The sequence below is a fragment of the Neovison vison genome, chromosome 1 (genome assembly GCF_020171115.1).
Source record: "Neovison vison isolate M4711 chromosome 1, ASM_NN_V1, whole genome shotgun sequence".
Taxonomy (NCBI): Eukaryota; Metazoa; Chordata; class Mammalia; order Carnivora; family Mustelidae; genus Neogale; species Neogale vison.
Window position 1 is genome coordinate 88,336,047 of NC_058091.1, and position 20,087 is coordinate 88,356,133.

A 20,087-nucleotide genomic window follows, 5' to 3' on the forward strand; every position below is an offset into this window, starting at 1 on the left:
AGGAGTAAGTCACTTTACCCGGGCCTCAGTTTCCTCATCTGTAAAATGGGTCTGATAACTATCCAGACCGTGTGGATTTTCAAGGAAGCAACAAATCCAGAAATGTCTAGCAGGGGGGCTGGCCTAGAGAAAATGCCCAACTCATGTTTACTGAATGTGACATACCACCAAGAATAGAAGAGAGGGATAGAACCAGCCCTGGAGGATGAACTCCCCTTATTCTATCACATGCCATTTCTTTCAGGAAGGGCGGGGGTAGTAGAGCCCCTTTCCCCACGCAGTGCCCCTCAGGGAAGGAGTCAGGGAGGGGAGCTGGAGGTTCTCAGCTCCCATCCAGCAGCCTCTCCCACTACACACAAACACATCCCCTTCCACATGGCCCTCTGCTGAGAGGTTGCGCCATAATGTCCTGTCCCCCATTCTCCCGGGCATGGCAGAGACCACAGCTGTGGTCCAGCTGCAGAACCCAGCCCAGCCGCTCCCGACGGGCCCTGTGCCAGAGACAGGAAGCCAGGAAGAATCGTGCACGCCTGCTGGACACTGGGAAAGGGTGGACACCACGGGCTGGAACCAGGCCAGGCTTAGGAGTGCATTGTGTATGCAAGACCAGAAGGGAGAGCTGTGCAGGGTCATTGTCACCCAGGATGGTTCCGGGGGGGAGAGGATTAGGATAAGCCCCAGGAGGCTGGAAAGAGCACTGGTTTGGGAGTCTGGAAACGGGATTTAGTAAAATTTTGCCATTCACTCACTCACTCACTCCCTGTGTGACTTGCATTAGCCCTTATCCCCTTAGGCCTCTTGTGAAACTGGAACTGTCTACTGACAGTCTGGAGCAAACAGGATTCTAGGGAATATACCAGCAGACAAGGCAGAGTCCCCTCTCTCCTGGAGTTTCCTTCTGCCAATAAACAAGCAAATGTAATAGAAAACAGGGTGAAAGGTCTGAGAAGATTAGTGGTGTGAGGGGACAGTGAGGGGTCTGGGATGGCCTCTCTGAGAAGGTGATGCAAGCAGAAGAAATGCGGAAATGAGAAAGGAGACCATAGGAAGATCTAGGGGAAGACATTCTGAGCAGAAAGAAGAGCAAGAGCAAAGGCCCTGAGGCAACCACATGAGGCAAGTAGAAGAACAAACACAGGAAGCAGGGAGCCTGGAAGGGAATGAATGAGAGAGATTGGGGGTGAAGGTAGGAAGAACCCATCTAACGGAGGCCAGAGGCCACTGTAAGGACTTGGCATTTAATACTCTGAACTGATCAGTGGGCCCTGGGAAAGTTAGGCCTGGGCTGGGGAGCAGAGCCCCCCTGGTGGTGTGTGTCAGGGGAAGGGGCAAGTTCAACCTCTGCTCATTTACCCTGGGGTCCTAGCCAGATGCTTCAGGAAGAGTGGTGTACAAGGCCTAGAGTGATCGACATGCTTGGCTCAGGTGCACAGTAATGAAGATAAACAATATTTTCCTGGGGCACCTGGGTGGCTCAGTGGGTTAAGCCTCTGCCTTTGGCTCAGGTCATGATCCCAGGGTCCTGGGATCCAGCCCCACATCATGGGGCTCTCTGCTCGGCAGGGAGCCTGCTTCTCTTCCTCTCTCTCTCTCTGCCTGCTTGTCTGCCTACTTGTGATCTCTATCTGTCAAATAAATAAATAAAATCTTCAAAAAAGGGGGGGCATAATTTAAGTTTATTTTAAAAAACAATATTTTCCTGCAATATGTCTAAAAATCAAAATTAATGCAAAAAATCCACAATGCACTAATTGTGAACATTTTAAATCAACACAGTACCTAGCCCTGCACTTGCATGACCCTGTTTCACTGGCTTCGCTCTTTAACCCCAGTCCTGGTTTCAGTAAAACTTTATTTCTAAAAATAGGCAGGTAGCAGGCAGGACTGTAATTTGCTGATTTGTTGGGTTTTTTTTTTAATACTAAAATACTGGATTAAAGCGTTATTTATCTGGGCACCCTTCTAAATTTTGCTTCCTAGGCAAGTGTCCCATTTACCTCACCCTAGTCCTGGCCCTGGGTAACAGTGAAAGGATTGATTTCCACACCCAGGGCCCCAATATTCATCCCTCCTGAGGCTCAGAGAGATGAACAGACTTCTCCAGGAAGCAAGAGGGCGGTGGGGCTGGAACGTGAACTGTGTCCCTTGCCCTGTGGAGGCCACCTGGCCATCACATCCTACCGGGCTCTGTCCTGGAATGTTGATTTTTTTTTAAAGAATAGGCATACGAAAAAAGCACGTGTGCCTTAAATGTTCACCTTGCTGATTTTTCACAAACTGAGTGCACCTGTAAAAGGGTATGTGGTATTCAATTTAAAGCGTATTTTACATTTCCAGCAAACCAAACATACTAATTAGGACTGGGCTAGATTCCTCGGACTTTGAGCTCAAGCAGGCAACTTCAAGAAAGGATGGGGGACTGAGCGGATCCAGAGTTTAAGGGCGGGGATAAAGATTGAGAAGGGGTGCATCACTAGGGTCTGTGGTTGGGGAGGGGACCGTGTATGCCAGAGAAAACGGAAAGAGAAGGGGGCGCTGCCCTGGAGACAGCGTTCCCCGCCCCCTTAGAGGAGGGCGAGGCCCGTGCCGCAGGCCCAGGTAAGCCGGTAAGAATGCAGCAGTCTCGGAGCCCCGGCGCGGGTGCGTCCTGGTGACTCAGCCCTTGCCAGGAAGGGGGCGTCCACTCTGCTCTCCGGAGCTCTCAGACCGCAGCCAGATCGCGGCTGGCTCCCGGGGCGTCAGGCCCGGGTACCGCAGCAGGCAGCCGGGCCCTGGGAGCGGGACCCCGCCTCCTGGCCCGGGAGCCCCGCTTCCGGCCACAGCCACCTGGGCTCCTCTCAGGTCCGCTGCCGCGGGTGGCGAGAGCTCGGAGAGAGCCGTGGGGCCACGGCGGTCCTGGCCACGACGGCGCCGCAGGGGCCTTGGAGCGGCGTAAGTAGCGACCGCGGGGGCTGGAGGAGGCCAAGGAGCGGCCCCGAGTCCCTCGCTCGGCCCCCCGTGTCCCAGCCCCCTGCTTCGGGCCCGGGCTGGAAGGCGGGACTTGGGGAACTGGCCCGGCGCCGGCGCCGCCGCCGCCTCCCTAATTGCTCACTGGCCGGCGTGGTGGGGCGCCCAGACGCGGCTTCGAGGCGGCCCGGGTCAAGTGTGGCCGAGACGCTGGCACCCCAGCGGCGGCCCCACCTGAGGACCATCCCACCGGCGCGCCCAGAACCAGCCGTTGGGGCGCAGGCTTCAAGCCCTCCCCCATTCTCGGGGACCTGACCCCGGGGTCACGTTGAGGGTCCTCGCCCCCGGGCTGCCTGAAGGCGACCCCTCCCTGTCCCCACGGCCCCGATGAGGGAACCAGCTCACAATTCCAGATGTGCCGTCGGGCTGTCCCTGCCTGGAGGGGCCCCTTCTCTCCTCCTTCCCCGAGCACCCGCAACTTGGAAGGCCTCGGATTCCGGTCTGGAGCCAAAAGAAGGGCTGAACTCGGAGAACCTCTCTTTGCCTCCAAAGTTGGTCTTCTGACACGAATTCCCACGCACAGCTGCAGGGCTGGGGGGATTAAGGATGCTCGGGGCTGCTGCAGGACGCGGGAGGCTAGATGGTCACTAACCGGATTTCCCGGAGGGACAGCTTCTGGAGGGGTGGGCACGAGGTCTGTGAGACCCCCGCCCAGGGCGGAGACCGACAGGGTGTGAGAAGGGTGCCCGAAGACCTTGATCACTCCCGTCTTTAGGACTGCGAGATTTGGGGCCCAATTATTCAGACAATTGGCTCGAGGTGGCTGTGGTTAGAGAGGTTTCTCTCTCTCATTCTCCTGATTCTCCGCAAACTTTTGCAGAGTTTAGAGCAGGAGAAGGCGAAGGCGCAGCTCCTCGGGCGGCCCCTCGGGACGCTGGGCCTGGGCCGAGCGGAGATTTGGGGAGACAGGGGCCCAGCTCCGAGGTCGCGGAGGAAACGCGCGGAGTCGGCTTCCTGTGGGGGCTCGGGCTGCGGCGTCCCAGCGGACAGACGTGTCCGGCCCAGGCAGCGCCGATGCCGGCGCTGGAAGGGACTGGGGGAGGGGGGGAGGGAAGGGAGGAGGGGGCGACGGGGAAGGCGAGGAGGGGGCGGGAAGAGGGTGGGCCTGGGAAGAGGGAAGGGAGAGGCGAGCGGGGGAGGAGCGAGGGGGCTGGAGAGAAAGAAGAAGGAAGGAAGGGGGCGAGCGGCTCGAGCTGGCGCCGAAATGGGAGAAAGGAGCGAGTGAGAGGGGAGGGGGCGCGGGGCGAGCGGCGGGGAGCGGAGCAGCCCCTCGGCTGGGGCGCCCTCAGCAGGCGCGCATGGCAGCCCCAGCGCAGTGATCCCCGCGGGCCGAGCCAGTTGCGCGCAGTTTGCTCGAGTAAGTTGGTCGGTGGCCGCGCTGGAAAGTGGGGAGGCGCGGGTCTGTGGTCGAATCACCCCCTGCGCGTCCCCCTTTCCCCTGCTTGCGCGAGGGGAAGGTCGGCCCCGCCCGCTGAGCCCTCTTTTTGGCAGGTCCCGGGCCGATGTCCCAGGTGAGTGGCCAGCGCCCCCCTCATTGCGACGCGCCCCATGGAGCCCCCAGCGCAGCCCCGGGCCCAGGTAGGACCGCGGATGGAGAACGAGGCTGGAAGGGAGTGGGGCAGGCGGCCCAGCTGGGCCGGGCCGGGGGTGGGGAGGGAATGGGGGTTGGGGAAGTTGGTGGGGGGATTTGCTAATTCTCACTCTTCCTCCCTGAGACGCGGGGACACTGTTCTGGGGAGCTTGGGTGGAGGTGGGAATGAGGAGACTGGGTATCGGGGACCAGGTCCAAGGAGAGTGGAGGGCTGGGGTGATGGGGGCAGGGCCGAATGGAGACAGCGGCTTTGCCAAATTGGCTCCATCTACCCCCACTCCCAACACCAGACACACACACACACATACACACACACACACACACACACACACCCCGCGGTGTCTGTCCGTCTGGGATTTGTGTCCCAGTCGTTTCTGCCCAGTGTGTAAATATTTATGGGGGCCTCAGACGGGGCTTGGGGTGTCTGAGTTTCTCTCCTTCCCTTCCCCCAACCCAACGAGAGCCTAGCGCTTCCCGAAAACTTGTCCGCTGAAAGCAGCTCCAGGACCTGGCCCCTCCCCTCCTTGCCATCTTGTCTCCCTCCTCTTCCTCCCTACCCGGGCCTGGCCTGTCGCGGCTCCCACCCTGCAGGCGCGCGCGCTCCCGCCCAGACACACACACACACACACACACACGCACACACACGCACACACACACGCACACTCACTCCAACTAACTGCCCACAGCCGGAGTGAAATGCCCCTACCCCCAATTCGCAGGGTCTTTAACCCCACTGGGATTTCTGCAGGAGCCTCCCAACCCTGGAAGGCTTTGTGATTCCCTGAGGGGTATAGGATAGGCACTCTGGGGCTGTGGCTCTCGTTCTATTTTCCTGACTGTGCCCATAAAGGCTGAGGCTCACAGTGGCCCGCAGTGCCAGGGAGAAGTCAGGAGCAGCTGGGAATTGTCCAGGAGCAGCGGGGTGGAGAGCAGGAGTCTAGGCCCAGATTTCTAGACTTCAGTCCCAGCAGGTTAGTCTCAGTCTTCTGTCTTCCTCTCACCCACCCCCACTCTCCCTTTCTCCCCTCTTTGAGTCTCTGAATAAGAAGGTCTGGTCCTGGACCTCTGACACTAACTCCTTGCATGGGCTCCGACAGTAGCTTCCCCTTTCTGGCTTCTGTCTGCCCATTGGGCCTGTGTGCCTGTTGGAGAGGCTGTCTGCTCCCCAGGTCTACCTGCTGCACACCCAGCCCCAGCCTGGTGGGGCATCTCCTACAGCAGAGCCAGGACAAGTGGGAGATGGCTGGCCAGACTAATGTGTCTGCTGAGTATCCCCGCTAGCCCTCAGATTCTCTCCTCTTGGTGGGGCCCCTGGAGCAGGGACTTCTGGAGGATGAGCTCCTCCAAGAAGTGGACTCCTTTAGCCTGGAAAGAGAGGTTGGGGCGGGACCGGCAAGGATCTTTCTCTGTGTCTGGGAACATCTCTCCCTTTGGCCTCTCTCACCCCTCCTCACTGTCTGGGCCTCTCCTCTCCCACCCTTTCCCTTTGCTCTGACTTCTTTCTCCACTTATCCTTTTCCTCTGCTCTCTCCCCCACTACCTCCTTGCAAGATCTGCTGCCCGGAGTGACCCATTCTGAGTCCCAGCAGGGAGAAGAAGGACTCCACTTGCTGGGGTAGGGTTGGCCACCTGGAGGGGTAAAGCCCTAGGCCGTAACTTGAGGCGCCCCCTCCCACCCTCCAGGGGCCCAGAGAGCCCCCTCCCCAGCCTGGGCTGGGCCAGACAATGTGGCTTTCATAACTCGAGGAGGCCTGGCTCTGCCGCCTTGGGAGAATGAGCCCTGCTGCCCAGGAAGCCCAAACCGCAGGAGACCCAGCCAAAACCCCACAGACGCCTGAAGCCGAGACCAGAATCCCCCACACTCCCTGCTGAGCACTGCCCCTGGGGGGCTGGCTGGTAGGACAGCCAGGGAGCAAGTCACCCCCGCCCTCAGCTGCCCAAGATGCAGACAGGGTGCAAGGGGACTCAGGACACCTCTGATTGGGGCAGGTGGCCAAGCCCCCACACCTTCGGCTCTCCCCAGTGCCTCCTCCCCACCCACCCCTGCGAGCCCACAGAGAGCCTGGCTCCCTAACCCACAGCAGATTTCTGTCCAGCACTGAGGCGTCACATTCCTGCTTTTGGTTCTAAATTGAATTTCCTGGGGAATTGGAGCCTTCAGACCTAAAATAAAACCAACCCAACCCAGCCTAACTGGCCAGCTCAGGCCCTCTTGAGTCCTCAGCCCAGTGCAGGGACTGTGACTGGTGTATCACAAGGATGCATCCAATGAGACCAAATTCTCGCCTCCTTGGGGTTTGGAGCCAAAAGACACCTCTAGTCCTCACCCCCTCATTCTCTCCTTTGCCCCTGCCCTGGGGCATTTCCAGTTCCAAGATTCTGTCCTTAGCAACAGACACTTGCTGAGTGCCCACTGTGGGTGCAGGGGTGAATTGTGCCACCACCACCCCAAGAGATGGAGCTAGGGAGGGCTGCAGTTTGGCTGAGGGGCCCAGATTTCACTACCAAGTTCTCAGTAACAAGAGCATGCTAAGTGGGTGCCAAGTTCTCAGTCGATGGACCACTCTGAAGAGGGATCGTTGGCTTGAGTATCAAGGGAAGGCTTGCTAGAGGAAGAGGGCAAGCTGGAGCTAGACCCTGAAGGATAGGTTGGATTTGGGGAGTGGGAGAGGAGAGGGTTAGAACCTTCTGGTTAAGAAGAATAACGGAAGCATGGGTGGATTGGTCAGAAGGCCCAGTGGTGACCTGGGACCATGGAATGGTGAGGCTGCCAAGAATACAGGTTTCCTGCCCATTCATCAGGCTGAAGATGTAGACTGAGACCTTGAATGCCAGGCCAAGGAGAGACTGGAGTGTTGGGTTCTAGTCACTGCTCTCTGAGCAGAGAGATCTTGGACCTCTCCAGAGGTATTCAGAACTCCCAGGGGAAGCTTGGATCCAAGATAAGGGAGAGGTCTGGGCTTGAGCAACTAGAGTCTTAGAGCGCCAGAACAAAGGTCCTGTGGGCACTTTCCAGGCTTGGGGTGAACCCATTCCACCTGGAAGAGGTCCCCCCATTCTTCGGCCCAGGAGCACCCCTCACATTGGTGGACAGCAGGCAGCCAGAAGGATCCTACCAGGCTTCTGCCCAAGTTATGAGTCTCTTGGCCTTTCCTCTTGGGCTTCTGAGTTTATTTTTTTATTTTTTTTTAAAGATTTTATTTATTTATTTGACAGACAGGTCACAAGTAGGCAGAGAGGCAGGCAGAGAGAGAGAGAGAGAGAGAAGAGGAAGCAGGCTCCCCACTGAGCAGAGAGCCCGATGAAGGGCTTGATCCCAGGACCTTGGGATCATGACCTGAGCTGAAGGCAGAGGCTTAACCCACTGGGCCACCCAGGCGCCCCTGAGTTTGTATTTTTTAAGATTTTATTTATTTATTTGCTTTAGAGAGAGCATGAGAGAGTGAGCACAAACAGAGGGAAAGGCAGAGGGAGAGAGAGAGGGAGAAGCAGACTCTGCTGAGCAGGGATTGCCCCTGCCCATTCTATGACGAGATGAAAGGATTGAGTCCCAGGACTGGGAGATTGTGATCTGAGCTGAAGGCAGAAGCTTAACCCCCTGAGCCATCCAGGCGCTCCTGGCTTATGGACTTAAACAGCACGTTTCCAGTCTCTCCTGGGAGATCTTTCCAGAACTCAGGGTATTGGCTCCAAACCTATCCCATGTTAGGGAAGAAAGTGCATGGAGGCAAAGTGGCTGCTGCCTTTCTACATTCCCCTCTTGCAGATGGTGACCCTAGAAAGAAGCATGAGGCCGGGGCTTTGGCCCAGAGACACCATCAGCATGTGTGACCCCCTGTGCACATTAGACAAATGTGGCCCTCTGGTCAGACGGAGCAGGGATGTGGCTGGGCGGGTAGATGGCACCCCCAGGGAGGTTGGGGCCCTGATTGAGGGCAGGCACCTTTATGCCACACATGAACTGCACATGCATAGCAGAGCCCTTGGCCTTTGCTGGCCACTGCTTCCTTCCAGCCCTCTCCACCTCTCTATCCTCTGGAACACTCCTCTGGGAGCTTCCCCACCGAGACATTCTCCCCTCTGTGACTGAACGGTGGGGGCTCATGGTCACAGGAAGGAAAGTGGGGCTCCTTTGGTCTCTTGATGGTTGAGGCCTGGAGCTCCACCTGTCGTCCAACTTTTCTGCTCTGTGTGCTTCTAGGGAGAGCTGTCTCTTGGCCCCGGGCCCTCTGGATAGGATCCCTTGTTCAGAGCTCTGGTCTTCCCACCACTTCTTAATGCCTTCTCATTCTGTTTCCGTGTCTCTGCCCACTCAGCACGGGTTCCTCTTCTATCCAGCATCTGCTGGGTCACCTCCTGGCTCCAAGAGACCCGTGTCTCTGTGTTTCCAGGTCAAGGTGACTGGACTGGATTGTCCTTCCTCCCTGATACCCTCCTGAGGTACGAGGCTCACCCTAGAACGGCAGGTTCCCTGCAGGAGGGCCTCCTTGGGACCTGGTCTGGGATGTCTTCTTGTTCCCAAGGCCTCAAGGTCACCAGCCCTGTAGGTGACCTACAAGGAGAGGCTGCCAGAGAGTGTCGACACTGGGGGAGGAGGGCAGAGATCGGGACTGGTCTCCTTAAGCCCTCCGTTCACCTTCATACCTCTCCAACCGTGGATGGGGGCCAGGAGAGCTGCGGTCCTGGCTCCTTCTACAACAGGACTGATGGTGTCATCCCCATGCACCCCAGGGACCTCAGGAGGGAGCCTGGGAAGCCACCACGAGGCCCCAGTTCTCTAGGCTCCCCAGCCTCAACATCACCAAACAGCGGGGCTGCAGCTCCCCTTGCTCATGCGCAGCCACCCACCCACCCAGAGGTTGGCTCCTGCTGCTCTTCTGGAAAAGTCCTTTCCCCCTTCTTTGCTGACCCAATGTGGGCACCACCTTCTCTAGGAAGCCTCCCAGACACACACACACACACACACACACACTCGCACGTGCACGCGCACCCCTGGGATGAGTTCCCCAGGGTCTGTGCCTCCACCGCACAGCGTGCCTTTTGCTCCTCGGTGTATGTGACGGCCCCTCCACCCCCACAGACGACTCCTGGGACAGTGACCTCCTCTTCCTCATTTTGGTGTTCCCAGCACTTGACACATTGCAACGTACATCATAGCTGCTTCATAAATGTTAAACCAAACAGCACAGGAAGGGAGGGAAGGAGAGAGGGGGGGAGGGAGGAAAGGAGGGTGGTGGATGGGAAGTTTCATGAATGGCCCCCTGCATACTTCATTTACTCTTGGAAACCCTGAGGGATAAGCATGAGGCCACCAATCTTTTTTTTTTTTTTTTTTAAAGATTTTATTTATTTGACACAGAGAGAGAGCGAGCACAAGCAGGGGGAACAGCAGGCAGAGGAAGAGGGAGAAGCAGGCTCTCTGCTGAGCAGGGAGCCCGATGCGAAACTTAATCCCAGGACCCTGGGATCATAACCTGAGCCGAAGGCAGACGTTTAACAACTGAGCCACCCAGGCACCCCACCACCACCCTTTACACGCACAGAGTCCTAGTAACTCACCCACACTGGCTACTGGTAAAAGCCAGGGCTTGGCCCTTCCAGCTCCTTGCCAGGCCTTTTTCATCGCACCAGACGGGAGAGACCACGCTGCCCATCAGGGCCACAGCCCGGTGCCTCTAGGGCCAGAGGCTGGAACTGGGCAGGCCCCTCCCTTCCTAGAAATCAGGACCACGATCTTCATGCCAGCTTGCCATTAGCCCCCAGGAGCCCCGGCTGAGCTGTAGCCCAGGCTCTGGGCTGGGAGAGGTACCATCCAGCAGGCATCACTCCGACCTCTCTCCTGCGTGTCATCTCAGCACCCCTGCTCTCCTTGCCGCAGCCCTGTGATCCTCCAAAAGCCATTTGACTCCTGTCTCATGAACCCAGGAGCAAGGGGGCTCTCAACTGACCCCAAGAGTGGATGGGGGCTGGATGGAGCCCACACCTCCCTCCCCGGAGCAGCCGGGGTCACCGGGAGGCGTGCCCACCTGTAACTCTGCCACACACCCCCAGAGCTTGCAGGAGCCCAGGGTCCCTCTCCCGCCCCAGCTCCTGTCTTCGGAAATGGCCTGTTGTTTTCCCAGGCAGGTGTAAGCACGTCCCTCGGGCCTGCTGTCTTTGCGCTACCTGTCTGGGTCCCCTAGGGCCTGGTCCCCCTTGCCATGAAGGACAGGAATCTTTGGAACAAGGATTGCTCAGCCCCCCCCCCGGGGGTGGAGCGGCTGAGCCCCTGGCTGGTCCCCTCCCCTCAGGCTGCTCCCAGCGCCCAGACCTGCCTGCCCCACCCTCACTGGCTCCCCGGATGGGGGCCTCCTGCCTCCTCTCCTGGCTGGGCTTCGTTTGGAGACAGCTCAGACATGTCCAGTGTGTGGAGGTCCCTGTGTTTTCTGTGACTGAGTCGGTTTCTATTTCCAAGACTAGTCTTTGTCTATCTCTCGTCGCCCTGGGTGTGTCTCTTTCGGTCATTTTGTGTGGTGTGCACGGGCGGGTGGTGAACATTTAGTCTCTGGGTTCCTGCCCTTTCTTTTCTTTCTCTGTCCTTCTCTGTCTGCCTGTGGCTCTCCTCTCCCTGTGCCCTTGTGGTCTCTGTGTCTCTCTGAGTCTCTCATTTCTGTGTCTCTCCTGCTCCCAACATGTCATGTGGTGGGGCACCCCCTCGAAGCCCTCGTCCTCCCTGACTGCACAACTGGGAGTCTGATGAGAGGCTTGGGCTGCACCCCACACCATGTGATTGCCGGCCGGACCCTGGGCCCCGGGTCCCTGAGCTCACCCTTCCTGCTTACCCTCAGGCCTTCCTACGGCCCTGGTGGCACTGAGGGATGGGAGCCCAGGCCCCTTTCTGCCTCCCTCCCTCACCTCCCATCCCCCCTCCTCTTCCCCTGGGCCCAGGGGGGCCCTAGTCCTGCTGCCTCAGGAGCTGGGGTTTTGAAGGTGGCTCCATTTCTGCCTTCCGCCCACCCTACGCAGAGGGGCCGAGCTGGTCACTGTAATTACATGTGGCTGCGGTCCGCCTCTTCCCAGCCTCTTGGGCCGGCTCCCTGCCTCTCTTCCTGCCTGGCTGTCCGCCTCAGGCCCATCATTCTCCTCACCCCAGGTCTCTGACTCTCCCACTGTCATCCTCTCTCTGACCTGTCTGTCCGTCTCACCCTTGCCTGCACCGCACTCCCGTCTCTGTTGCCTCTGCTCCTGACTCCACCCTTCCCTGCCTCCCCCTCACTGACTTTCTGCTGAGTCTCCTTCACATCCCAGGCTGTCTGTCCCTGGGTTCCTGGGGGCTCCCTCCTTCGGCACCCAACCCCGCCTTCTGATGCTTGCTTTCTCTGCTTCTGCCTTTCACTGTCCCATTGATTCTTTCCCTCTCCCTCACTCTGGATGCCTGTCCCTGCCCCTCCATCACTGCCATCTCTCTGTCCTTTCCTGCACCATGCTTCTCTCCACGTCCCTTTCTCCTGCCCACCTCTGGCCCCTGTCCTTGACAACCACACAGACAAAAGTGTGTGCGTGCACACACTCATGTCCACACATATACACACATACACTTGAGCACTCCTGCCTTGCCTTTTGGGAGTTTTCCACTTTGGAGCCTGGCACCATTGCCAGATAGGGTAAGGGCTGGGTAGCTGGTACAGAGAGGCAGAGAATGACTGCTCATGGCATTCTGGGCTGCGGGAAGGGGACCAGGGTTGGGGAGACAGGAGGGCACTGGGAAAATATACCTTGGTCTTGTGCTTTTTCTCTAGCCCAGATCCCATCCCTCCTGCCTGGGCTAGAGGTAGTAACCGGATCCACTCACCCTGTGGAGGCAGCGCTAGAGGAAGGCTCCCTGGAGGAAGCGGCACCCCCCATGCCCCAAGGCAATGGCCCTGGGGCCCTTCAGCCCCTGGACAGTACTGACCTCGATGTCCCCACAGAAGCTGTGACATGTGAGTCCTAGGGGTCAGGGGATGGGAGTGGCAACATGTAAGGGTCGTGCCAGGGAATAGTATCCCTTGGGCTGGTGGACATGCAGTGGGTGCCCATGGGAGCCTAGCACTGGGCCAGAACCTTGAAGCTTAGGCAACAGAAAGGTGTAGGTCACGGTCACCGTCCTTTTTGTCTAGGAAAGAGACCTCCACGTACAAAATGATCAGTATAACATTAGTTCACAAAAAGGGTGGACAGGCTCCAGGCAATACGGTTCAAGAGCAGAGGGCGTGGGGCCATATGAAAGGAGGAAGAGATCTGGGGGTGCTGAGGGCTAGGAGCCAGGCCCCATCACAGCCCCACCCTCCAGGGTGTTGAGGATGAAAAGGAAAGAGAGCAGTCCCGGGTTACTCTGAGCAGAAAGGAGCCTATTCCCAGTCTTGGCTTAAGGCGTCCAAGGAGGTCCTAGGAGAGAGAGAACTCTCCTCCATCCCCCTCAGGAGCAGGGGAGGGGGCAGCCAGAGCCGTCTGAAATTAGTAAGATCTACCAAATCTAGAGACACATTTGCACTTTCCAATTTTCTTTCCCTGAATGATCTCACAGACTCTGCAGACCAGCCTGTAGTGAGGCAGCAGGACAGCAAGTGCCAAGCCCATTTTACAGATGAGGAAACTAAGGCACACAGCACCACTCAGCATGGACACAGCTGGGGAACTCAGGTCTCCTGGCACAGGGCTCTTCCCTGTGCCTGCCTCCTCAGCTGGCATGGCTCAGCGGGGAGCCGCCTTCAGCCAGGGCATCTGGGGCTAAGTTGGACTCCCTGGAAGTCAGGGTTACTAAATCCTCCTAGCACACTGCCCTCAGCCTCTTCTAGACACACCCACCAGCCGAATTGAGAGAAAGAGGTCAGTGCCGTTGCCACAGAGGAGGGGGCCTGGCTGGGAGCTGGACAGACACCTCTGTGTCTGTGGGCCCGAGTGTTTGCTCTGTGACTCAGCCCCCACGGCCATCCCCATGGCCATGGCCACAGGCAAGCTCTGTGTCTATCCGAACTTCCCAGCGCCCTCAGCTCACCACACACTCCCACCCTCTGGTCACTGTGCCCATGTTTAGGCATCAGGGTAGGGGGCACGGAAGCTGGCCAAGGACTCAGCCTGGTCTCCCACCGTGGGGCCAAGAAGGGAGCGGGATGATTCAGGTCTGGCTGCTTCCCGTGGCCTTACCCCTGTTTACCCAGATGCAGGCACCAGCCACACCTCAGGGCCAAAGGTTCCCGGCATGGAGCTTCTCCAGAGCCCTGTCTCCCATCCTCCTGACTCCCCACCTGGGCCTCAGCTCCTTTCTCCCAACCTCCATCCCCTCCCTGCTCCACTTCCTAGCTGTGCAAACTCGGCCTCTGTTTTTTTGTCATCTGTGAAATGGGGCCAATGACAGTAGACCTATCGAGATGCGTGAAGAAGCTACTCCACAGAAAGCTCTTGGCACGCTGTTGGACCTAACAACAGCCCGAATGTATAAGGTATGAGTTCTAGGACGAGAGATGGTTGTGATAGCAGCTCCGTCCCTAGTCCTTCCTCTCCTAGCGTCTGCCCCACTCTGCGCTCTGAGTCCCAGCTTTTGGCCTCCTGGCTGGGCCCATATCTGACCCTTTCCAGCTGTGGGACCTCGGGCAGGGTCCTGTACTTCTCTGGGACTCAGTTTCCTCATCTGTGAAAGGTGGATACCACCCCAGGGAGAAACTGAGAGGCTTCGTGAGAGAATGGCATGTGAAGCGCTTAGAAGGGGCGCTGGCAAGCAGGAAGTGCTCCATGATGGGAGGTCACCACAACCATCCCGTAGAAGGCGCAGCCCTCTCAGTCAGGGGAAGCAGTGACGCTGCCTTCCCCTCTCCTCAGCCTCCAGGGCCCCCTCTCCCCCATACCTCCTCCTACTACAATATAAACCCAGAGGACTGGCCTGGAGGGAGCCGGGGACCCACACCCTGGTGCCTAAGAGATGGAAGTGCCCAACATCTGTGCATTTACAGAGGGTCCGACCCAGGAGCCAACAGCCCACCTCTCCTTGTCACCTTCTCAGCCCCCTCCCCCAAACACACACACACATACACACACACACACAACCCCCTCTCTTGCAAACAGAACCATGTCATCCAGGTGAGCAAACCTGAGGTAAGGAGAGGGACCGGGTGCTTTCGGGGGGATCCCCAGGGCCAGCTTCCCTGGATCCACTGGTGAAGCTGGTTTGGACTTTCACCTTGGAATGGGGACTCAGGGAGTTCCTGTCCTCAGGGAGCCCCCACCACGGGTCTCTCCCCCTCACCCAGACCCCCAGGGTCACTCCAGGAGACTTATTCTGCCAGCCACCCCACAGAGGCAGCACAGGGCAGGGAAGCTGGGGTGGAAGAGAAGAGATAGAGGGGCTGCTCTGGAGGCGCCCGTGGAGCCCAGGGCTAGGGCGTTCATCTCTAAACAGATGTTTCCAATAAATCACCCAGCACACCAAGGGCAAAAACAGCTGGGGGCTTGGCAGGGGACAAGGTGAAGGTTAACTGCTTCACTGCTGTCCTTCCGCCCCCCCAGCCAAACAGTCCTTATCCCCTCACCCTGACCACACCGCCACTCTTGCCAAAACCCCAGGATCCCAAAAGCAGGAGAATGGATTTCAAGTGGGGTAAGAAGGTGGGGTCCAGGACTCTGAGCCCCTGTGGTTGCCTTGCACCTCTGTTTCTCCTGGAATGAGCACTGGCCTGGGGGTTATGAGCCAGGCTCAACTCTGTTTCCTTGAGTGCCTCTGACAAGTCAGTGCTGCTCTCTGGGCCTCAGTTTCCCCATCTGCAGAATACAAGGCCAGCTAGATGACCTGTGGCATCTAAGAATGAAGCAGGCAAGATTGGGGCAGAGCTCTGGGAGGCCGTGCACCCCCCACCCCCATTAACCTTTCTCATCATCTCTCTAGGCCAGCCTCAGGGGAACCCCTTGAGCTGCACCCCACTAGTGGCGAATGGCTCAGGCCACCCCTCAGAGCTGGGCAGCGCCAGGCGGGCGGGGAATGGTGCCCTAGGTGGCCCCAAGGCCCACCGGAAGTTGCAGACGCACCCATCTCTCGCCAGTCAGGCCAGCAGGAAGAGCAAGGGCAGCACCAAATCTACTGCCTCCCAGATCCCCCTCCAGGCGCAGGAAGGTAAGCCCCCCTGCCTCCCTGGGAGAGGCCTCCCTAGCCGGGCCCCTCCAAGCATGATGGCAGGACAAGCAGCAGCCTCTTCAGTGGGTCGCTGGTTAGAAGCACAGGCTCATTCCCATGCCAGGCCTCCTGGATCTGAACCTTTGGGTGGGGCCCAGGAGACCGGTTTTAACACTGCTTCCAGGGAACCTGGCCAGCTACACCTGCTGGGGAAAGCTAGGCATACCTGCCTTCTCAAGACCAGCCCCTTCCCGCCCATGCTCTCCCAGAGTTGCTGTAACAAGGAATGAAACCATCTGGGCTGAGCCAGCGTAAGCCACTCCATTTCTGGAAACACAATTTTCCTCAAGGTGTAGACCGCCTGTTTCATGAGAGAGGAACACCTGGCAGAGTAAAAGGATGCAGCATCGGATACTCAACTGGGGGCATGGTGAGGGCCGTGTGGGGCAGTGGGGAGGCAGAGAACCCAGATACATCAGCCGTCGTTCTTGCAATATGGGGGTCCCCTGCGGGGCTTCCCTGGGCAGCCGGCTTCCCTGCCCCACCAGGCATTAATTCGGCATGGGGGACGGCTGCCTGGAGCTCAGTGGTGCTTCACCTTAACCGTTACCCCAAAATGTTTAAGTGCCTCCTGCCCATACTGGGGGACTCCGCGTGGTCTTCTGCAAACAGGATTCTGGGTACTCATTTGGACGTAACGTGTTCATCGGCCTTCCCACAGAACAGATTCTGCCCAATAGTCTGAATTACAAAGGGAATGTCCATTCATTTAAAAATGTACTGGGCATCTGCTGGGAGCCAGACACTGTGCTCCGTGCTGGGCACCCAGTCCCTGGCCTCACAAAGCTCACTTGAGAAAGACACATATGTAATCACCATATGGGGTGACACATACAGTGGTAAAGCCACAGAAAGCAGAAAGCACAGAAAGCAGGGGACACCCACACAAGCCCAGAGAGCTGGGGAAGGGAGTCTGGGAAAGCTCTGGAGGTGTATGGGCCAGTCTCAAATGGTGAGTAGGAACCTTAGCACAGACATGAGAAATGGCTAGCTTGGCTAGATTATGAAATTCTAAGTGAGGAATGGGGGGCGGTGAGACTCCACACAGGCAGGGGCTGTGGGAGTGGGAGACACTTTGTAAACTACACTGGTCTTACACTTCATCTGGAGGGAATGGGGTGCCCAGGTGCCTGAGTCGGTTAAGGGTCTGACTCTGAATTTTGGCTCAGGTCATGACCTCAGGCTCAGAGGATCAAGCTCTGCCTCTGGCTTCGAGCTGGGTGGGGAGCCTGCTTCACCCCCACACACTTGAGGTGCATGCCTGGGCGCTCTCTCTGTCTTAAAAAAGTTTATCTGGATGGCAATAGGGAGCCGTGAAAGGATTTCAAACAAGGTAGTGACTTCATCAGATTTGTACTTGAAGAGAACTGCCTTGTTCCATTTGCAGGTAGAAGGCAGGGGTCCCGGCTGTACGAGACCCCAGTCCCTCCACACAGAAATGGGGTGGGACAGTCAGATCCTCCATGGCAATGTGAGACCCCCATAGGGCCAGCAGCCTTGTGGCAGGGGCCCACCCGGTCAAGGGAACTGGCCACTTCTCTGCTTGCCCAGCCCCTGGAAGGGATGCCAGCTGAGCATCTGGGCCGCCCAGTGAGCAGTTCAGAGCATGGGCTCCAGAGCCAGCCTGCCTGGTTTCAGTTCCCCGCTCTACCACTTCCCAGGTGGCTGCCGAAGGATAGGCTCCCACATTCATTCACTTACCATCTCTTTACTCAGCACCTCAGTGTCAGGCGCCTTCTACGGACTTGTATCACTGACTACAAGGGACAAAGATGCCTGTCCTCTGGAGCTTACATTTTAGTGGGGGAAAAGCCGTGTAGTGTGGTGACAGGCGATAAGTCCTTCCAGGAGAGAGGCGAGGTGGGCCAGAGCTAGGGGCTGAGGGTGCTGGGGTGGGGGATGGTAGGTTGCCGTGCCCAGGGAAGGCCACCGCAGAGTGATCTAGGAGGACAGAGTGCAGAAGGAGACCAGATCTTACTCCTAGAGAGGTGGAAGCCACCAGAGGGTTCTGAGCACAGGAGGGACTCCCTGGAGTGAAGTTTTGCAAGGGTACCTCTGGGCTAGTGCATGGGGGGTAGGTGCAGGGAGGTATAGTCATGGGTGGGGGCTGGGGCAACCAGAGAGACGGTTGTTGCTGTGGGGGGTGGGGGAGATGAGCAGAGTGGTAGGATTCTGGGTGTATTCTGAAGCCACTTCTTTGTGCCTCAGTTTCTTCATCTGTAGAGTGGGGCTAATAGTAGTCAGTTGCAAGTTTACATGAGTTTCATTCATGCCAACACTTAGAAGAGTGCGTGGGACATGCTAGCTAGGACGTGGGTTTGGTAGATGAATGACTCAGGGTGGTGAAACGCAGGGACTCAATCCAGACCACCTGGGCTCGGACCCTCGCTCTGCAGCTAACTGGGCAGGTGCGTGTAACTCTGGGGGTCATCAGCCGGAAAGCTGGGCCCCTCACCATCCCCATGAGTCTGAGCAGTGGGAGGGGAGCCGAGCACTAGGCCGGGAGCCCTCTGCGGCTGGGTCCCTCGCCCCCCGGGCTGTCTCACCAGCCCTGTCCCCCGCCTGTGCCCGCAGACTGCTGCGTCCACTGCATTCTGTCCTGCCTGTTCTGCGAGTTCCTGACGCTGTGCAACATCGTCTTGGACTGCGCCACGTGCGGCTCCTGCAGCTCCGAGGACTCGTGCCTCTGCTGCTGCTGTTGCGGCTCGGGCGAGTGCGCCGACTGCGACCTGCCCTGCGACCTGGACTGCGGCATCGTGGACGCCTGCTGCGAGTCCGCCGACTGCCTGGAGATCTGCATGGAGTGCTGCGGGCTCTGCTTCTCCTCCTGACCGCCGCCGCCCCTGCAGCGCCCCTCGCGCGGTGGCCCCGGAGGTGGGGGAGGTGGGGAGGGGGGCGGGGCCAGCTCCGCGGAGGGGGGCGGGGCCGCCGCAGCTCCCCTCACCCCACGCCTCCACCCGGCCTCGCGGTGCCGGGACTCGCAGCCGCGCCCACAACCTAGGGGGCGGGCCGGGGAGGGAGCCGCGCCTGGCCCCACGGCCTGGGCCGCAGAACACTGTGAAAGTGGGGGGGCAGCAAAGGGGGCGGGGGGAGGCGGGGCCGGCGGGTTGTGCGCTCCTCTACCTCTCACGGCCCCTGCGGCCCCGCCTCCCGCCGCCCAGGCTCAGCAAAATGTGAAGTGAAACATCCCAGCCCGCTCTGGGCCACGCCCTTCCCCAGCGTCTTTACCCGACCCTCGTGGGGGCCTGACTTGTACGGTGACCTCCGAAGTCCTCCAGAGGGCAGGGCTAAGCCAGGAGGGACAGGAACGGTATAGAAAATACTGGAAGGGAGAGGGAGGGAATGGAGGGTGGGCCTGTCCTATTCGTTGCTGTAAATAAAGTTATTTGTCCATCTAAGCACCTATGAGAAGTGTCCATAGAACCCCTAGTCTCAAAAGCAAACACTCCCCCCTCCCCGAACAGACACACACAAAGCCCCCAAATGATGGGGGAGGCCTCCCTGCCCTCTGGGGTCCCTTTCCAACTTCATGTTCCCCTCAAGGCAGTAAGGAGAGAGGTACCGACTCCTCACCATTTTATCCTTCTTCACACCAAAGGCATGGGAAGCCCAGGGAGGGAAGAGTTAACCCTTGGCATAGAATTAATTAACAACAGATGTGTTCGGGGTTTGATTAATTAATCTCTTGCTGACTCCTGCTTCTCGAAGCCCTTCTCTGTGATAGCTCAGAGGCTTGGGTGCTGCCTGCCCGGGCCAGCTCTGGCCCGTTGCAGCCTCGGCTTGCTCCTGGGCTGCTCTGGGAGCAAGTATGGCCTGAGTAGGTGGGTCACGTGGCCCAGCCTCAGCCTCCCGACTGTCAGGGGCCTGATGAAGAAAAAAACTGGCGGGACTAGCCGAAGCCTTGGAGACCATGTGGCTAGCACCCTTGATGTCTGTGGGGAGGGCAGCCCTGAGTACTGCAGGGTTCCCCTGGGGGAGAGGGAGCTCCCACAGTGGGGAGGGCCAGCTGGACTGAGCCCTCCCCTCCCCATCCCGGGCCTGGAGGAAGCCAGGAGGGGTCCAGGGTGAGTGAGAGGACTGTCCCATGGTTGGACTGGGATCATCCTGAGGAGAAGACGGGGCTGAAGAAGGCCTCATAAGGTGGAGAAATTGGTGGGCACTGCTTCCAGACAAAGGCTGGAGTGGCCCGGAGGGATTCTGGAAGGAAGGAGGGAGCTCAGAAAAAGGGCTGATGAAATGGGAGTGTCTCAAGGAAGGCCATAAGGAGGAGCAGCCCGGGACTGGGAGGGGGTCCGGTTGCACCAGAAG

The 20,087-nt window shown here is 58.4% G+C and overlaps 1 protein-coding gene across 3 annotated transcripts; it reads left to right on the forward strand.

Moving 5' to 3' along the window:
* Nucleotides 1-2,730: 2,730 nt before the first annotated feature.
* MDFI (MyoD family inhibitor) lies at nt 2,731-18,679 on the forward strand. 3 transcript variants are annotated; one of them, XM_044250690.1, is made up of 5 exons: nt 2,731-2,931; nt 4,498-4,584; nt 12,376-12,558; nt 15,495-15,719; nt 18,354-18,679. In XM_044250690.1, exons 2-5 carry the CDS (start codon nt 4,509-4,511, stop codon nt 18,608-18,610), a joined length of 741 nt encoding a protein of 246 aa, XP_044106625.1. In that variant the 5' UTR covers nt 2,731-2,931; nt 4,498-4,508; the 3' UTR covers nt 18,611-18,679. The 3 variants fall into 3 exon arrangements, with proteins under 3 accessions (XP_044106625.1, XP_044106636.1, XP_044106631.1); XM_044250701.1 differs by lacking the exon at nt 2,731-2,931 and adding an exon at nt 2,939-3,497; XM_044250696.1 differs by lacking the exon at nt 2,731-2,931 and adding an exon at nt 4,345-4,363.
* Nucleotides 18,680-20,087: the final 1,408 nt, after the last annotated feature.